This window comes from Phalacrocorax aristotelis, chromosome Z (assembly GCF_949628215.1).
Source record: "Phalacrocorax aristotelis chromosome Z, bGulAri2.1, whole genome shotgun sequence".
NCBI lineage: Eukaryota > Metazoa > Chordata > Aves > Suliformes > Phalacrocoracidae > Phalacrocorax > Phalacrocorax aristotelis.
Genome location: NC_134311.1, coordinates 42,820,600 through 42,836,196, shown reverse-complemented (window position 1 = coordinate 42,836,196; position 15,597 = coordinate 42,820,600). Strand labels below are relative to the sequence as shown.

Sequence of the window (15,597 nt, the reverse complement as noted above, 5' to 3'; positions counted from 1 at the left end):
AGGCTTGCTCAGATAAAGGCCTAAATAAATCTACGTACAACCAGTGGCTTTTTTCTAATGGTATCTCACTTCCAGTGCATGTTATGCCACTTTCCTCTGTCTGTGGAAATAGAAAATTTGCTTTCCACTGTGCAGCGAAGTTTATTCAGAGAGAGGAAATGCCAAGTGCCGAGGAGCTTATTTTAGCAGACAAAATTAATGAGAGCACAGTTTAGGACCTGAGAATACCCATCTACATTATTCTAATCCAGACATGAGAGCAGCGGCAGGACAGAGCTAGAAGTCAGCTTTTGCATGTTAGGTAAGACTGAGGCTGTTCTACACAAAAAGAAACTGCTTATTAGAAAAAATACACTTCTATATTTTTAATTTAGTTGCAGCTGGAATATAAGCTGATTTATGGTCCACCAACATCACTGCTATGTGTCGTCATCAGAGATACCTGAAGGTGTCAGACTGGTGCTATACACTGGCAACAAGAATATACCTTTAAAAAGGTATAAGATTTTAGAGGCTTTCAGCCTTAGTTGTTTACAAGCAATAACAAGGCTTAAAAGGTGTTTGGGAAAATGTCCTCAGTGTTTTAAATATGATTCCTTTAAATGAATTAATGTAGCTTCCAGACTTTCTAAAAATGTCCTTTCTGCAAGGTATCTGGAGGCGTAGTTCTGTCTGTGGAACAGTCATTGAGTGATCTAAAAAAAAAAAAAAGAAAGATAAAAAGAAGGGAATGCTCTTTACAAAAAAATAGCATAACACTGAAAATACATTTGCTTCATCCTTCTGGTAAAAAGGAAGAGACAAAGAAAGGAAAAGGTTTTGAAATATCACATTTACCTTCAGCTAGCAAGAAATGAATCCCATGTTGATTACAATGAAATTGGGCTTCATACTGTCACACTATAAGGATCGAATTGTTGCTTTATATAAGACAAATATTAGATTGATATCATCTTATCAGTGGATATTTGTGTTTTACTGAAGATTTGGCCTTCATACTTTGAGAACTTCTGAAAGTATTTTAGAAGATTTTTTTTCCCCTATAATTATTACATAACACTTTTTCTCTTTCTTCTATTCGTTTTTCCAAGTCTTAGAAAAGGTTTTATTGAGTGGAAAAAACAAGACTCATCTCTTATCAGAGATGCAAACTACTGGTTTTAATGGTCTGTTAGCCATTTGACACCCTCTTGGTTAGCTCATTGCATAAAAGTAGCTTTTAGTTTGTGGAGTCAACCACTTGGGCTAAGCACAAGTATGGTTTTGTAGTCAGAAAGTCAAAAATTTAAATTAAAAGTTTTCATGAGTAGAAATTATATAGATTGGAAACGATTTGCTCTAAGAACTCTGAAATCTAAATACCTCCAATACAATTGTTTTTTTTCCTCCTCCAGTATTTTGAGATTATGGGTTAAAATAAATTACATATTGTAATTTTTTTCTGATCTCATTCCAAGAAACAGAGGGAAAAAATGTACTGGTTCTACTTTTTAGGAAGTTCTTTACCACAGGTTATAAGTTTGAAATATTAAAAGCTCTCCCTACAGCCGTGGAGAGCTGGGCAAGGACACAGACAAAAGAGTCAAACGGTAAGTGATAAACATAATTTACAGCAAACATCATTAGTTATTGTATGATAGCATTGCGCACATGATAAGAATATATTTAACCAGAAAATCAGCCACAGGCTTTTAAAATTCTCCTCTCTTGTGCAATTTCAAACTTAAGTAACAAATATTTTTCAAAATATTCAGAACTGCGATATTAACTGCACAGACTAGTGTATACAAACACACAAACCATCTTCCAACAAAAGGTCAAGGATGAAAAAAAAAGCCTCAGATAACGTGTGCAATAGGTTTTTTTATTATTATTTTCCTAACACTTCAGCAGATGTGGTTCACAGCTTTCTATGACTATGCACTGCAGCTAAGGTGTTATGTCTCAAAGGAAAGAAAAAAAATCTGATGTGGTATAAAAGCTCATTTCTTTAGATCCTCATACTGAGCAGGATAAAAGGGTCAGACCCCTGAAGTGGAGGTCAGTGTATTCAGGTATTTCCCAGACAGGTAGGGAACTGATATTTATTCCTAAGGTCTTCTAATAGTGTAAATACAAGCAAATATTCCACTGAGAATTTTTATACCCAAATATGATACTGGTAATATATTTGGGTCCTAGCCTTAGCAACATTTCTGTTTGCAAGCTGTCAATAGGTCTAATTTATGACACAGTCTCCTCCCACAGCATTTAGGCAATAAAACAAAAACTTTCTGACATAAAAATATCTTAGTTCTGAGGCTTTTGTTAAGACAGACACATGTGAATTTACTGGATAACCTTGCTGTCATGTACAGTATGTACACAGGACCTGTACGTAGGACTTCGTGGCTGCATTTGATAGAGTATGACCATGGAAAGACACCTTCTTGCTTGTAGAAAGAAGCTTCTTGTGAAAGAAGCTAAACTAAAATGAGAAAGAGGGGGACAAGGCCGTGACTTGTCTCCTTTGTTGAGGCCAAGGGAGAACAGTTGGTTGGGACCAAGATGTGGCAGCTCTCGTTCATAGCCCCTGTTCTTTTCTGAAGCAGTTACTGTAGCAGCCAAAGACCTGCAGATTCACCCAGGGAAATATTTCAGTGTCTTACAAGCATCCATCATGGCATTTGAATCTCACAAACCGCTACCATGGCATCCTAGTGACTCTGACCTGGTCTCTCTTCCTTTGTGCACAGCCTAAGCATCACTGCATGAAACAGAGCTCATCCACACACAGCTGTGGCCCAGGAATCTTAGTCTCCACCCCAGTGCTGGAAGGCAGCATCACTGAGCTGTCAGAGGAAGCTCTCTGTGTCTCCTGCTGTGGCTTGCAAAGCCCTCTGCATAGTGCCTAGTGCTCTCCTGCAGAGAGCATAGCACCTCTCTGGAAGAAGCCTGCTGCTGAAATCATCCCCATATTCTCTTGAGCCAGCATGCTGAGCACAACCAGGCTACCAGGGAGTCACTCTTTTCTGCCTCACTGTTTCCTCTGACACAATGCCCTAGAAACACCTTTATTTCCACCCATCAGGCAAAACAATAAAAAGTGAGAAAGTTTCTCCTAGTGGTAGCTGATGCACCAAAGGGGTGTAGCAGTCTCTCTATGGACTACCACTGCTTCCCTGTGTGAGGGGAATGAGGAGTGCATTCTTTCCCTCACATACATCTTTTCCCTCACATACTTCTTTTCCCTCTCACTCAGAAGATAGGCAGTGGGCGCTCATATGTTTTGTCTCTCCAGACTATGCTGTAGTTACGTCCTACATCCATAATGTAACCACAGAACTCAGTGGTGAATGCTGCTTCCTGATTACTGGGTGATAACTAGACTCATGAATGCATAAGAGACATTAGATGATGTGAAATAGGTGGAGAAAACAGTGAACTCACAGAAAAGCATACATTCCATTATTAACCTGTCTTCAAGAACATGAAGCCCTGCTGCTACTGAGTATGTGTATAACCTGGTAGGTAACATCAGTTGTACAGCACAATCACAATCACACACAGATAGTTTTATTGCCCAGTCTTCATAGACTGTAAACATTAGATAAAGCAGAATTTGCCACATCTACACAGAACCTTCTGTCGTGGCCCCCAGGTCATTCTTTAGTTTAGTGAAATAGTGTTTTTCATAGCTTTTTTATAACCACTGGGCACGGGTGCACCTCACATCATAATGATCTTTTCTACAGGAGGTAGGGGAATATTGTTTGTGTCACTATATCGTTATTATTTTTTTTTCCTGGCCATTCAGTGACTTCAAGGAATACAAAGTGGTTATGTGGCATGGATAACTTAAAGCTCATAGTGAACTAATACACCCTCATTTTTCAACAAATGACAATCAGAGCAGATGTTACCTGCTTTTGAAGTTAATCTCTAGCCGTAATGAATTTAACAGTCTGGTTTTCCACAGGGGACTAGAAAGTGAAACAAATAATTCAGTACAGATAAAAACGGCACCTCATTTTTCAGTGAGCATTTTGTATTTTTTTTAAACAATGTAGAGTAATAAAATGATTCCTTGGTGTCATGGTTTTAGCTGGGGTAGAGTTAATTTTCTTCACCGCAGCTGGCATGGTGCTGTGCTTTGGACTTAGCATGAAAACAATGTTTAGATAACACACTGATGTTTTGGTTGCTGCTGGGTAATGCTTGTACTAGTCAAGGACTTTTCTAGCTTCTCATGCTCTGCCAGGTGCACAAGAAGTTGGGAGGGGAGGGGGCATAGCTAAGAGAGCAGATTCAAACTGGCCAAAGTTATATTCCATATCATGCAATGTCATGCCCAGTACGTTAACTGGGAGGAGCTGGCCGGGGGAGAGGAGGGAAGCAATCACGGCTCGGGGATTGGCAGCATTGGTCGGCGGGTGGTGAGCGGTTGTATCATTTGTGTTTCTGGTTTTTTCCTTTTCCATTTTATTATATTATTATTATTGTAGTTATTATCATAATCATTATTATTATAATTATTATTTTTATTGTAATTATTAAACTGTGCTTATTCCAACCCATAAGTTCTTTTGCTCTTCCGATTCCCTTCCCCATTCCACAGGGGTGGGGGGAAGCGAGTGAGTGGCTGTGTGGTGTTTAGTTGCCGACCGAGGCTGAACGACAACACTTGGATTTAAACTTCTATCGTCATTATCACAGCTCTAAATTTCTGCAGATGTTTATGGATGTTATTATTACACATTTTACAGTTCTTTTATTCAGGTCCTGGCTACCACAAATCTAGTGTTCAAAAGGATATCTTATAAAAAATCCTGCCTCTCACTTGCCGTGAATTCAGTCAAGCCTGGACTTTATTTTTGTCCTTTTGCTTCCTGTTCATCTGATAGCGTTGCACAGTCCCAGGGTAGGACTTTGTCATTGAGTAAAAATATTTAATTCAATAGCAGAAAAAAAGATGAATAGGAGAAGGGAGATGTATTCAATAACCATCAGTCACAGTAATTATATTTATAGTAATTATAATTTTCACAGGTGAGAAATTAAATCTTTGGCAGAGACTTCAAAGTGTTTCGAAGGTCCCTCTGTGCCAAGTACACTAATATAGTGAAGTGTACTTTTATTATGCAGAACATTATACTAAATGCTCAGCCAAATGCTATGAAGGCAGTGTGTAAATTGTGCAGAGAATGATGTGGGACATAGTAAGATGCACTGAGCCCTGATTTCACCAGAAGTAATTAGATAATAGAGCTCTGAGGTATCCCTAGCACAATTTGCAGGTCTAACAACATAGAAGAAAGAAAATAGTTCATGCATCACCAACGAAAACAAAATATATTCTGTTTCCATAAGCAAGATCATTTGCCATGATTTGAATTGTGCTATTATTCCTGCTGATAAAGGTATTTGTTACCTTTTCAGTGCAGTACAAGACTCAAGCAGAGGAGTAGCTGTGCAGAGAAGTGGATGAAGGTTGCTTGAAGTGCTTTTTCAAAAAAAGCAGAAACAACACATTTGATCTGAAAGACTCAAAATATATGAGGGATAGAGAAAGGTTGTAGAGAAAGGAAATGTGACTTGAACTCTGATCATGCAAAATTATTGGAACAATCTCAAAATTACTTTAAACAAGTAAACAGCATGCTTTCTTAAAGGTGGACTTAGTATGGAACACTGAAATATATAAGATCACATCTTGTCTGCTAAGTTGATGTTATCAATAAGATGGCAGGCAATTTAATAGAACTAAGCTAGGAAGTACTGAAAGCACAGCTTTATGGAACACAGTAATGAAAGACCTTTACTTAGAAGTACCAAAGAATAAGAACAAGTATTTCATTTTCAGTCACGCAGTCTGATGCTGATCACAGGGCATGAGCAACATCTAGTCTTGGTATTATTTGTGTTGGCTATTACAAGCTTGTCACTGCATATACGGGTGCATTCTGAGAACACATTTATTGTTGAAAATCAATATGGCATATAGATCTAACAGAGTTCCTCAGAATCATTTCAGCTGGTGCATTCCTTGCTTTGTCTCTTTCCCGTTCATGATGTAAAGCAATCCCACAGAATGAAATACCAAGCCTGATAATAATGAGAAAGCCTTTAATAACCACAGAATATTTTCACTCCTAATAAAAGAAGGAATCCTAATTAAGATGTGTGTACATAGCATAAACCTGCCTCTACATTTCACAGAAACAGACTACATCAAAACTAGTTCACAGCTCCTATTTATTCCAACACCCCTTGAAAAACCCCGATGCATCACCAAGCCATAAAGAATCTTTAAATCAGTTTTTTCACTGGTTCTAAAAAAAAAACCTATCCTTTTTCTAAGGAATATCCAGTGTTTTCTTCCTATTAAATGTTAACAGTGAGCTAAAACCTCTATGCAAATAAGAGTCTCATGACAGATCGATCACAGCTCTTAGGAAAAAGTTTATCTTAAGAGCATGGAAACACTAGAGCACTGGGGTCCATGCTTACCTTCCATAAGACTACCCATAGTCTTATAAGTTTCTGGGCTTAAAACATATGCAGTTTTAAAAAATAGTGTTAGAAGAAGATTTCAAATTAATGAACAAATTGAATTACTGTACTTTTCCCATGTCTGAAGTCCATAGATTAGAAATCTTATCTGAGAAAGTTGAAACAACTTACATTGAACTTAGCTGTACTTTTTCTAATTTAAAATACAAGACTGTATTTTAAAAAGCTAACATATCTTGGGATCTAGTCTTAGCTCATTTGTCCTCTCCCTTAGTAATAACACGTTTCCAGTCTGTTCGCTAGAAAAGACCCTCGCTTGTAGTTACTGCAATACACAGATCTCTTGATTTGGTTATCAGTGCTTAGTGTTTGCATGCAGAATGGCCACACTGATGCTCACTAAAGGTCTGATTGATCTTACCTCCAGCTGATAGCTGGTGTGTATGGAACAATACAATGGTCAAATCAAGTGTAAAGTGAACCTTCCCTTGGTTTATCCTCCCAGGTTGTGACAATTGATTTAAAGACTGCTTGAGCTGGGAATTGCATCTGGGTCATTGTGATTTATGGGGCTACATAGTCTATGCTGGGGTTTATTGTAAGCCTTTTTCAATAAGTTCCACAACTTAATTACATGGAGGTTGTTTTGTGATGAGATATGGTTAAAGTTTTTCCACTGTACAAAATGGCCCTTTATTATACAGAAGGCCCTCAATGGAATTACATTTATACAAAATGTTTTTCATTCTTCTAATAAATAATCTTCCAATAAATATCCCTAGGTTTAGTAACACAGATAATGCATTTTTGCAATGCCTTCAGGTGCAAGAAGATACATGCAATATTTTCTCTGAAACCTCCCACCCTGTAAAAAATTAAGCACATAGGCAACTTCTATGCACATGAAGATATACAATTAACACAGCCGGGTTCTGCACTTGCAGGAGTGTGTTTGGGTTTAGGACCACTCTTCTGTCCCTCTGTCCTTCATCTTATCACATTGTGCTTGAGGCTTCTTATCTGTAGCTGGGAGGAGCCCTGGGCGTTTCTGGCTGTGCCCTAGGGAACGGTAGGTTTCCAGGTGGATAGCCCAGCACTCCGTACCCCCTGGGCCCTGGTGGCCTCGTCACAGCTATGGATGGGGGCGAAAGGTTTCCTCCTCTGCCCTGCGGGGCATGGTGGCCATTCAGGGCAGGGTCTGGATGCTGGAGTGCCTGAGAGGAACTGGCTTCTTGTGGCTGGCCTGTCTTCTTTGCTTCATTGCCACCCTGTCCTTTCTTGTTGTCTGAAATGTGTTTGGAGAACAGAATTAAAAAACAAACATGCAAATCAGAAATTCCCTGAGAGAAATCCGGTAGCTGCCTCTTCACTCCAGAGTTCACTGAAAAGTTCACTCCCATACCAACAGCTGAAATCTGGGGTAATGTAGCTTCATGACCTTTGCACTATATTTTCCCTCCAGTCCTTTCTGCAGTCCTTCCTGGGGAAAGTCTAGCAGCATCCAGGAAAAAAGGAAAAAGCTTGTGAAATCCTTCAGGAAAGACTGAAACCTGCATGGCCAGCTAGGCTTTCTGGTAAGAATTTTTACCGTTCTGTGTTTTCACTAGACCTTCTCCCAGTGAACCTGGCACAGATGACAACCACTGTCCTGAGCAGTCCTGGATCAACAAAATATGATAGGAGGGTGTAAGATTTGGACCCAACTGGTTTGTGATAGGTAAGAGGGATCACTGACATTCAGACCAGACTTTAAGTAATTTTTTTGTTTGTGGGGCTGGAATTTTGCAGTTCATTACAGCTCTATTACAGTTTTTTTTTGCTTTGGCGTTGTCTGGTGCGGAATAATATTGCAGTGTTTCTTAAACAAGCCAAAGAAAGAAAAATGGACTGGAGATTAGGCTAATACTTGTGATTTAATATTGTGAATATCCTTCAGGAGATTATAGCGAAGGAAGCAGTCAAGGCAGCAAGGAAGCTGATGGTCTGGCATACATGAATTCCTCATCTCAAGGGGTTCAAAACAGTTCTTACCTTGGTTTGGAATGGATTTGTCTTGCTTGCTGCCTTTTTGTTTTGGCTGTGGTGGTTCTGTCTCAAATGGGTTTTCCTCGTGTTCATTTGATTTTTGTGCCTTTTGTTTATTTCTTCTTTTATTTTCTTCTGCTTGCTAATGACAGGGGAGAGAGGGCATTTTTCAGTGACCTGAATGGATTCTCTAATATTTAGTAAACCCCAAAATTAATAATTCTCCATTCCTTACACTTTGTAGCTTCTTTTTAAGTTCCAAGTTAGCTTCCTTGTAGGATTTGGATGTAGCATTGAGATAATAAATGCTCAGGCTAAATTTAAAGAAAAATAATTTTCTTATTAGGTAATGATCTAAATATAAAGACTCTTACCACATTCCTATAGCAATAGCTACAGTTGTGCTAATATAAAATCTGTATCTATTTCTCATTTATCGTGCCTAATAAGTAGTAATATTTTGACAACGAACAATGTGCTTCCTTACAGTATGAAGAAGACATTGTTATTTCATGGGTGTTTTCCTTCTTTGTTTTTACCTTTATTCATTTTTAGTATCTTTGCCTTGGACCATTCCAAGAAAGGAATAGCACTCAAAAAAAGATTTGTAGTAGACCGGACATTTCAGAGGACAGTCTGTATTCTTTGTTTTTCTAGACAAGGGTTAAAATAAAATATGATGTTATGTGAACCTTGGCAAAATATCATCTCAGAATTTTATTTTGCTCATGTAAAATCATTGTGCAATTTCTATTGTGTTCTGTATTTTTCTCTATATTTATTGGCAGTTTTATAATGCAGGGCTAAATCCCAGCTCATATCTGCATAGAATTAACTTTTGGTTCAGCAGTATGCTAAATAATCTGATATATGTATACAGCCAATTAAAATGCCTTAATAAAGTAGAACTCAGTAAAGTCTCTGAGGAAGACTGTTCTGGGGTCATTATTCTTTACCAGGTACTGACTAACAAAAAATCTCTACTAGCCCTATTTCATAAAGTCTCCAACACCCTGTCCCACACTCCCAGCGGCATAAAGTACATAGTTTATCAAGGAAAGGTCAAGGCACTGAAGATCAGATTCACTGAAAGTAACTGAGAAATAACTTTGTGTCATGGTGGTCATGTTTCTATTGAACTTGCTAAGGATTTATGATATGCTGCTCTGCCTACTGAGAAAGCTGATAAAAGTCACAGTACTCTGGATCCCCTATAGCCTTTTCATTTTATAGCTCTGCCATTACTGTGGCAACAACATCATTTTTGGAAAAACAATAACAAAACCACAAAGAAAGTCATTGAATAAAAAAGAGATTTTTTTTTTTATGCAAAGGCACAAACATTAGGATCAGTTAAAAGGCTCATGAATTCTTCCAGTCCCTCACCACAGGGAAATCAACACTGTATTTAATTTTATACTCAGGCAGTGAAGATTCAGAGTGAAAGAAACTTAACAGACCTTAGATTAACCAAGCTTTGAGTTAATATTCTGTACGTACACCATCAGCAATATAAAAGGTAGGATGAGTCCAGGGTTAGAGGCATAACCAAATACCTTCCCAAACCAGGAAGGGAAGTCATGCTCCAGGGTTTCTGATATGACTTCAAACATTCTAGTCTTCCCGCTATTAAACAGAAAAGTAGACAATATATCACATACAAATATTATGTCAACATCAGTGCAGTTGTAATGACAATTAGTCACATCACATCAAAATCTGGGAAAAGGACAATAAGCTATGTGTTAACATTATTTAAAAATTGACACTCTGAGAGTGTCATAATAGTATTTATGTATTTTGAGGGGGAATATAGACACCAATATTTTTATTGTATGATAATAGATTTTGCCTGCAGTTACTACCAAGATTGCTCCTCAGAGAATCAGTGTATTGAGTTGTGAACTCCATACCACCAACCAAAGAGTGAAGTGCAATTTGTGCTCTGTGAAGTCCTGGTGAAAAATTCAAATCCCATCTTGGTATGCTTGACAAGCAAAAAATGATCTGCTTGCAATTGGTTTCTGTTCCACACTGCGCAGCCTAATTCTCCTCTCTTCTCTGTGTACCAATGTTATATAAGTCAGTGGGTGTGTTTTATGAGATTTTTGTTATTGTTACAGCAATCTAATACCTTCATGCATAATTGTTCTATGGCTAGCCTATCTAGAATGTATTTTCTCCCTAGACCATTAACATTAAGTTTTTCTTGCAGAAGCATTTTAACAGATGTTCCAAAACTCCTTTCCTGTTTATTTTGCTTTTGGATGTGCTTCATAATACAGAGTTTGAAGTTCTTTACCTGAACAAGATGAGTAAAATGGGTCTATATATGTACTGGGGCTAATTCATAGTTTTAGTTCATTAAAGGAATTGCCAACTGATATTCCAGTCATTGAGGTCTCCTCTCACATATTTTGAGTTCTTGTAAAGCATTTCTGACAACCAGGTCTTTTTCTTAAACTCATTATTCTCAACTTTTACCCTCTTTCCGGTAATGTAAAAAGGTTGCAGAATAGAATCTTCTTCAGACCAGTTCTTTCTCTCCACTTCCCTCATGCACCCATGGTACATGAGAAATTCCACGCTGTACTCTCATTATCTTTTCCCCAGCACAGAGAAAGCTTCTGCTGTTGCAACTTTGCTAATTCTGTCCTGCCTTCCCTACTCCTGGCAGGTGTCTGTTGAGTTGCATATGCTGCCTTTAATGATGGATTAAAAAAACAAAAAAAAACAAACCAAAACAGAAAAAAACCAGAAGCATCAGAAGTTTCATAATAGATGAGACTTTGAGCTACCAACAGGAAAATATTTTCATTTTTTTTAATACAGATCCATGCACTACCAGTATTTATCTACTGGCTGCTCAACAGTAGCATTACCTATACCCAGGTTGAATGAACTTTCATTAGTTTCAAAACCTCCCCAATTAAAATTTACATTGAAAATTTCAAATTTTTTATGAAGAACAAAGTATCTCTGTATTTGACAGAGAAAAAGTTGTAGGCACTATTGTCTTTCTCATTTTGAACAGTAACCTTACCATTTCAGTAATATCAAATTCAGTAACTGCAGCTACTTAGATCTGCCTCCAGATATCTCCCTCTGTACTTTCTTTGTTGTGACTCAAATAAACTTACTTTGCATCATTTGCTTTGTTACCATTGCTTCAGTAAATTAAAGCAATTTTCTGTCTCATCAGAATTTTTGGGACATCATGCAATTCTCCCTTTTAAGTGACTGTGGCTAGAAACAATCTCCCAGGTATTTTGCCTTTGTCCATAGTTCATGTGGCAAGCCTTCTTCCCCTTTAAAAAGTGCACTGGGTATTACGCAGATATCATTTTACTCTCAATAGTAATGTATTAACCAAACCTTTCATTGGAATCAGGATGTCTCTTTTACTATTCTGCTACTCTTGCTTTGCAGATACCTTGTTCAAAACCAAAGACTAAAGTATTCTCAAAATGTTAATTTCATATATTGACTGTTGTTGTGTACTCGTTCTAGTTGTATGTCATGCTACCTGGCAAGCAAAGATGATGAAAATGGTCCTGGACTTTCCAGGTAGTGTGCACAGAAGGAGAAAGCATAGCAACAGCTAAGCTAGCTTGAATATAAGGTACATGTTTGCACAGGCAAGACAGGCCTAAGTTTTTAGAAGGGACTAATGGACGTGGAGGTCTTGAAGACTTCGGTAATAGGATCAGTTTCACAGTGATAATACAGTTGGAGAGAGTCACAGCATTCAAACACTGCACCACCACACATATAGCACACCACCATACATTCTGATATACCGATCCTACAGCACATATGCAGACATTTCGTGAAAGTCCCCACTCTCACGCCAGGAGTCCAGAGATGTGTAACAGGTCACTGCTCTAGTCCTTTAAATTAATTTCTAGTTTAGCTACAGCAGCAATGACATTTTTTTTTCCTTACAACTAACTACAAGAAAAGGTTTTCTGTGTTATGCTTCAAATAAAACTTTCTGTTGAATTATTCTGTTTTCTAGGATTCCAGCTTCAGGAATTATCCGTGATGAGAAATGTGACACAATTAAACACCCAGCCTATCAGGTGCTAAGACTCATTATAGGAGGTCTTTTTCATTACTGTATCATTCGATGTGATGTGATAAGGTGGTTCATTATATCAATAACGAAAGATTGATGTGAAATGCAAAAAACCTGAAAGGACCACAGTCGAAAGATGGTGGGATGGAGACAATGGTGTACACAGCAGGCAGTGTGGAGAGAAAGAGGATGAAAAGCAGCATGGCCATGTAGAAGTTATTGGATCTGGAAGCCTTGAAGACCCTCTCCTGGGGGACGTTGCAGCACATCACTGCCCAGCATTGTAGGTACATTGAAGTGTGGAGGCGGAACACGTTGATCGCTGGGAGGCATGGAGCATAGAAAGACCCCATCCTAGAAAAGAAGCAAATCAAAAAATAACCACCTTGTTGTGGGACTTCTGTCTTCCTAGATATGCCACCTGTTCCCTACATCAACATGCTCTGCAGCCATAGACACTATGCACTCAGAAATCAAGTTTATAAAACCATCTTTACATTTTCTTACTGATATTATCTCTTCAGCCTTGCTTTAAGAAGAACTAGAGGCATATGGAGAGGATTCTCCATATGAACATTTTGTTTCAAAGTTACAAAGCCCCCTTTCTCTGCAGATTAAATGATCATTTGATGAAATATTTTCTGCTCTTACTTTGTCCCTTTAGTTCAGGTATCATCTCACTTGTGTTTTATTAAAAAGGATAGCCCTAAGGCTAGGTATTACCAAAATAATCTAGTTAAGTCTTTATTATTTTTCTTAATATACTATCACAATTCTAGGAGGGAAATTTTTGCTTAGTTGACATGTACTTTACTTCTATTACCATGGTTATTCATTGCTTCATTCCAACAAACTGTTTACTGATTCTGCTAAATATTGCTTTTTCCTTATTATGTATGGTTGCATGATTATGACACTGATACAGTTGGGACCACTTTATTTTTATCACACCTTGTTTGTTGTGCCATGCTGACTGAAGAGCAATTACTTTCTTTTGCCTCACCAAATGATACAGAATGTAGGAGAAGAGGAATTTACTTCTTCCTTAATCATTGTCCAGGTGACAAGAACTGAGCTTCTTTGCCTCTGAGTGCCTCATTTCTTCTATTTAAAAAGTAGGAAATAGTTCTACATGGCTGGAAAAACCTTCCAAGTACAGAAATATTATGACAGACTCTATTATATTAATATCTCTCCTTCTCCTTTTCATATATCTTCAATGAAAAGATAAAGGGTTTGCTAGTCTATGGTTGAAGGGAGAGAGTACCTCATGGCCCTGTTCCTTACCTGATGGAAATCGGTTGCAAAATACTCCTCAACTTCAACAAGTTCAGAATCTGGGTAACTAACTTGTGGCTGTTATAATAATATTTCATTACAACATTTATTACATGCTAGGCAATTCTTGCCAAAGCTTATTAATATGGAGAACATTTACAAGTGGTTTGCATCCCACTTGCTTTGTCAAAACACAGAGAAAGATAAGAGAGTTTTCCTAACTGCATGGTCTCTCTCATACTCAAAAATAAATGCATACATAATACCTCTTGTATCCTTTCTAGCTCTGTGATAGTGCCAGCTCACCAGCTGCACCTGGAACTCTTTTTTATTCTGTTTCAGATGTGCATAAGCATGTGCAATAGGATTTGTAAAGCTCAGGTAAAACAGAAACCAATTTATCCTATGTATATATTAATGATAAACCTGGTTTTGGCAGTGTATGTTTATTACATTTCAGTCAATCTTTTTTTACTCATCTGATGTATTTGGTTCAGTTTAAACCATAAGACATTATTTTGAAAACAACTACATCTCTAGTGCCTTACTTGGCCCTGCAAATATCAATTAGAATGTAAATGTGGTCCCAAACATGGAATAAGCAGTAAACCGATGGATACTGTATCTAAATAACATCACAAAACCACAAGTCACAGTTTCTGTGCCAGAATGTGTATATTGGAGCATGGCAGCTTAGAAGTGCATATAGTCTGTACATGTAATGATGTATAAAAATGATAGGGCTGTATAGTTTTGTTAGAGAATAATCAGGAATTTACTCCCTCAGCTAGTCCTCAACATCTCTCAAGTAGAGAATGATTCCCAACCTCTCTCCCAAAGTGTTAATTACATCAGCAGGAAGTATTAGTGCCACCAATTTTCTATAAAATTGCAAGCAGAATTTAAGCAGTAGCGTCATCGTTTTGATGAACAGCAGCCTGAGAAATGTTTCCTGTCAAAAATTAGAATGCAGATAGCAAGATGCCAACTGCAAAGATAAGCTGCTTTTCTAAGGTGCAGGACACAGTATAAGTGCCCCAGATGCCAGCAGCAGGGCTGGACTCCCTCCAGCCACACTCTTATGGCATGCCATCACTACATGGCCAGAGGTGGTGCCGTGCTCATCCCCAGCCATATACCCTCTTGAGCAAGCCCACGGTGCTGCTGTTAGGGTCCTCAGTGCATCCCCCCAATAGAGTTTGGTTGTAGGGGCTGCAAGATACTTGCAGCCTCTTTCTTTGTCATATTTCTGCAGCATTTCTTTGACACGCACACAACACGCAACCTTTGGGCTTTAGAGAAATGAGGGCTTATGCCAAACAAAAAGTCTGATCATCAAAGTCATATTAAAGGTGAAAAATTAGGCCTTAGCAAGAATTCTGAGAACCAACAGTGCTTGAGGAGGATAGTTCCTGAGGAAGACTGAGCATCTTGCATGAGGACTCTACACACTGGTATTCTTTACCGCTCATGTAAAGTCTAAAAATGGGATGAAACATAGACCTCTCCTCCTCTAGACCTAAGGACAAATGCTGCAGCAGTAGCATTTTATGCACATTCATGTGCCTGCACAGGTAAGTGTACATACATTTGTTTTAAGGCCTTTTTTTCACAGAAGGCATAGGGAAAGAGTGGTAAGGTACTCAGAAAGGATGAAATTCAAAGCAAAACAGTACAGGTCATGTGCTTGCTCTAGCAAGCAGTCCATCAACAAAAAGACAGTA

General features: G+C 38.2%; 1 protein-coding gene across 1 annotated transcript in view; it reads right to left on the bottom strand.

The window, feature by feature from the left end:
- Nucleotides 1-6,090: 6,090 nt before the first annotated feature.
- The window catches only part of TMC1 (transmembrane channel like 1), a 69,310-nt gene continuing 59,803 nt past the window's right edge, over nucleotides 6,091-15,597 (bottom strand). The window contains exons 16-20 of the mRNA XM_075079072.1: nucleotides 12,710-12,949; nucleotides 10,018-10,143; nucleotides 8,753-8,831; nucleotides 8,524-8,659; nucleotides 6,091-7,777 (exon numbers count right to left, since the gene is read on the bottom strand). Coding sequence (XP_074935173.1) covers nucleotides 7,509-7,777; nucleotides 8,524-8,659; nucleotides 8,753-8,831; nucleotides 10,018-10,143; nucleotides 12,710-12,949 — 850 coding nt within the window. The 3' untranslated portion in view covers nucleotides 6,091-7,508. The remainder of the gene's footprint in view (nucleotides 7,778-8,523; nucleotides 8,660-8,752; nucleotides 8,832-10,017; nucleotides 10,144-12,709; nucleotides 12,950-15,597) is intronic.